This window comes from Egretta garzetta, unplaced genomic scaffold (assembly GCF_000687185.1).
Source record: "Egretta garzetta isolate BGI_Z169 unplaced genomic scaffold, ASM68718v1 scaffold4, whole genome shotgun sequence".
Classification (NCBI taxonomy): Eukaryota; Metazoa; Chordata; class Aves; order Pelecaniformes; family Ardeidae; genus Egretta; species Egretta garzetta.
Window position 1 is genome coordinate 649,263 of NW_009259329.1, and position 3,172 is coordinate 652,434.

General features: G+C 59.0%; 1 protein-coding gene across 1 annotated transcript in view; it reads left to right on the forward strand.

Moving 5' to 3' along the window:
* LOC104124402 (fibrillin-2) overlaps positions 1–3,172 on the forward strand; it is a 121,153-nt gene that overhangs the window by 98,146 nt on the left and 19,835 nt on the right. The window contains 4 exon segments of the mRNA XM_035892341.1: positions 593–754; positions 1,286–1,354; positions 2,149–2,274; positions 2,574–2,699. Of these exon segments, the coding sequence (XP_035748234.1) occupies positions 593–754; positions 1,286–1,354; positions 2,149–2,274; positions 2,574–2,699 (483 nt within the window).

The window sequence follows — 3,172 nt, forward strand, 5'->3', positions numbered from 1 at the left end:
ATCTCGAACTGCCCTGCCACATACCTGGCTGTCCAGGATGGGCTTAACCCTGTAGCAGCAGCAGAGTACCTACCTCCTGTTAAGCCTGGCCTACCTTGTCTCACCAGTGAGGGTGCTCTCCTGGTTGAAGCAATGTTCTTCCTTCAGCCTGAGCCATAGAGCTAGCCAAGAGCCAGTGCAAACTGGTGCTGTAAGGAGGGAGAGCTTGCCAGTGGAGATCACACCATTAACAGTTGCTCCGGCAGCTCCAGAGCTATTCTTAAGTGTTTGTTTCTTGAAAGGCCCTAGGTTACTGATGGCATTATTTGGGTCGTGCTCCCTAGCCATGCTGAAGACAGGCCACCATGCTATGACCTCTGTTTCACGTAGTGTGGCTTTCACCAGACAAGCTTTATTCTTGAAGGGCTCCCCAAGTCATGATCTGCAAGGACAGTCTGGATGGGGTTTACCACAACACATGTAGCTCCCAGTGTGGACATCTGGGACAGGACTGGGGCCTCATCCCTCTCCCTGCTTCTTGAGGCAATAGAGCCATTGATTCCTCCTGTCTTTACTGGAGAGGCTTTGCTCACCCTCTACTGTCTTTGTGCAGATACCCGTGTTGGGAACTGCTTCCTGGACACTCAGGATCGAGGAGATGGGGGCATCTCCTGCAGCGCAGAAATTGGAGTTGGGGTCACTCGGGCATCCTGCTGCTGCTCGCTGGGTCGTGCGTGGGGCAACCCCTGCGAGCTTTGTCCTCCAGCCAACACGAGTGAGTCGGGAAAATGTCTGGGGTGAACTTGGGCATGGGCCAGATGGGCAGTATAGAGCAGAGAAGAGACGGGACCACTTCCCTGTGGCTTCTCAACTCAGGCTGGGGGTCCTGGGTCCAGGATATGCTATTGTCACGATGGAGCAAGGGAAGCTGAGGGAGAAGAAGGCAACCCTGTTGTTACGGTGCAGGGCCAGACAGGTCCAGGTAGACCAGGGCAGGGGAGAGGTAAAGTGGGATGGAGGGGACCAGGCTGGTTGTGCCTGGGTGATCCAGGTTGGGATCCTTCATTCCTAGTTCAGAGGGCTGGGGGAGGGCAGTGGACGTGGAATAACCCCATTCAAGTGTGGGCAGGCAGAGGCAGGGCAGCTAAGTTGGCTTGGCATGCGATGGGAGTCAGGCTGTTCCATCTGGACCACTGTCACCATCCTCATGGCCTATTTCTCCTGGGTTTCTCCTGGTTCTCCCTACCCCTCCTGCTTCATGGGAGCCTGCTCAGCTCAGGATTCCCCTAACTAACTTTTTCCACAGCCGAATACAAGACCTTGTGCCCTGGAGGAGAAGGTTTCCGACCCAACCCCATCACTGTCATCCTGGAAGGTAAGCTGACCTGGCCCCCAGGCCCCCTCACCAGGGGCTTGGGTGCTGGGGGGGAGCCCAGTCCCGTGTGGGCACTGTCTGCCATGGCACTGGGCTGGCTGGGGGCCCGCCGGGGAGGTAAAGTGGGGTGGAGGGGACCAGGCTGGTTGTGCCTAGGTGATCCAGGTTGGGATCCTTCATTCCTAGTTCAGAGGGCTGGGGGAGGGCAGTGGACGTGGAATAACCCCATTCAAGTGTGGGCAGGCAGAGGCAGGGCAGCTAAGTTGGCTTGGCATGCGATGGGAGTCAGGCTGTTCCATCTGGACCACTGTCACCATCCTCATGGCCTATTTCTCCTGGGTTTCTCCTGGTTCTCCCTACCCCTCCTGCTTCATGGGAGCCTGCTCAGCTCAGGATTCCCCTAACTAACTTTTTCCACAGCCGAATACAAGACCTTGTGCCCTGGAGGAGAAGGTTTCCGACCCAACCCCATCACTGTCATCCTGGAAGGTAAGCTGACCTGGCCCCCAGGCCCCCTCACCAGGGGCTTGGGTGCTGGGGGGGCGCCCAGTCCCATGTGGGCACTGTCTGCCATGGCACTGGGCTGGCTGGGTGCCTGCCGAGCCCCTGACCACCGAGTGATAAGCAGTAAATGTGTGCTCTCCTCGGACGTGCTCTGGCCACCTGGCCGAGCCACTTGGGCACCAGCCAGGGCTGGAGGTGGTGGCATGAACCCGCTGGGATCCTGGGGTGAAGGCTGGGCCTGAGCGGGTCCAGCGGGCAGTGAACACCTCCTGGCTGCTCTCCCTCCTCAGATATCGACGAGTGCCAGGAGCTGCCGGGCCTCTGCCAGGGTGGCAACTGTGTGAACACTTTTGGGAGCTTCCAGTGCGAGTGCCCCCTTGGCTACTACCTCAATGAGGACACGCGCATCTGTGAAGGTAGCTGCACCGTGGTGCCGGTGCTTGTCTGTCTGCCTGGCGTGTATGGCACACGCATGTGCATGTGTGTGCCAACGGAGCTGTGTGTGTATTTGGGCTGCCCTAGGAGCGGGGTTGGCAGAATCCCTTCCACACTTCCCATCCTCATCACAAACCCTGTGCCCTTTCCCAGTGCCAGGCCAGCCTGGTCCCTGTGCCAGGCCCATCCATACCTTGTGCTAAGCCTACCCCCAGCCCCACGTCAGGCCCTTCTTTACCTGTGCCCAGTGCTTTGACCTCCAATCTCCTTCATTCGGCAGATATCGATGAGTGCTCTGCTCACATTGGGATCTGCGGCCCTGGGACCTGCTACAACACCCTCGGCAACTACACCTGCGTGTGCCCCCCTGAGTACATGCAAGTCAACGGAGGAAATAACTGCATGGGTACGGCACGGTCCAAATCTGCGGGAAGGGATCTGGCAGTGTCCTGCCCGTGCGTGTCCCCGGGGTTGTGCTGTGGGCAACGTGGCTGAGCGGACGGAGCAGAAGTGCTGGGAGTAGGGACTTGGGATGCCCGAGTTCACCAGTGCCTCACTGCATCCCTGCCCCTGTGCCATGCATGTTGCCTGTGCCGGAGGGGCTGGCACTCGCCCTGCCAGCAATTATAAGGAGAGCGGCTGGCACGGGGTGGCGAGAGACCCAGCAGAGCATTTGCGACTGCCTGCTACGGGACAGGACCTACCGCTCTTACTGGAGCTTCAGCCCATCACTGCTGGGCTCCCCTGTGTGTCACCTGCAGTCCCTGAGCACCAGGACAGGACAGGGTGGCATATCCCCAGCAAGGAGGATGCTGGGGCTGGCAGCACCCATTCCTGGGGCTGGCACAAGATGCTGTCTGGGCTGTCTTTGCAGATATG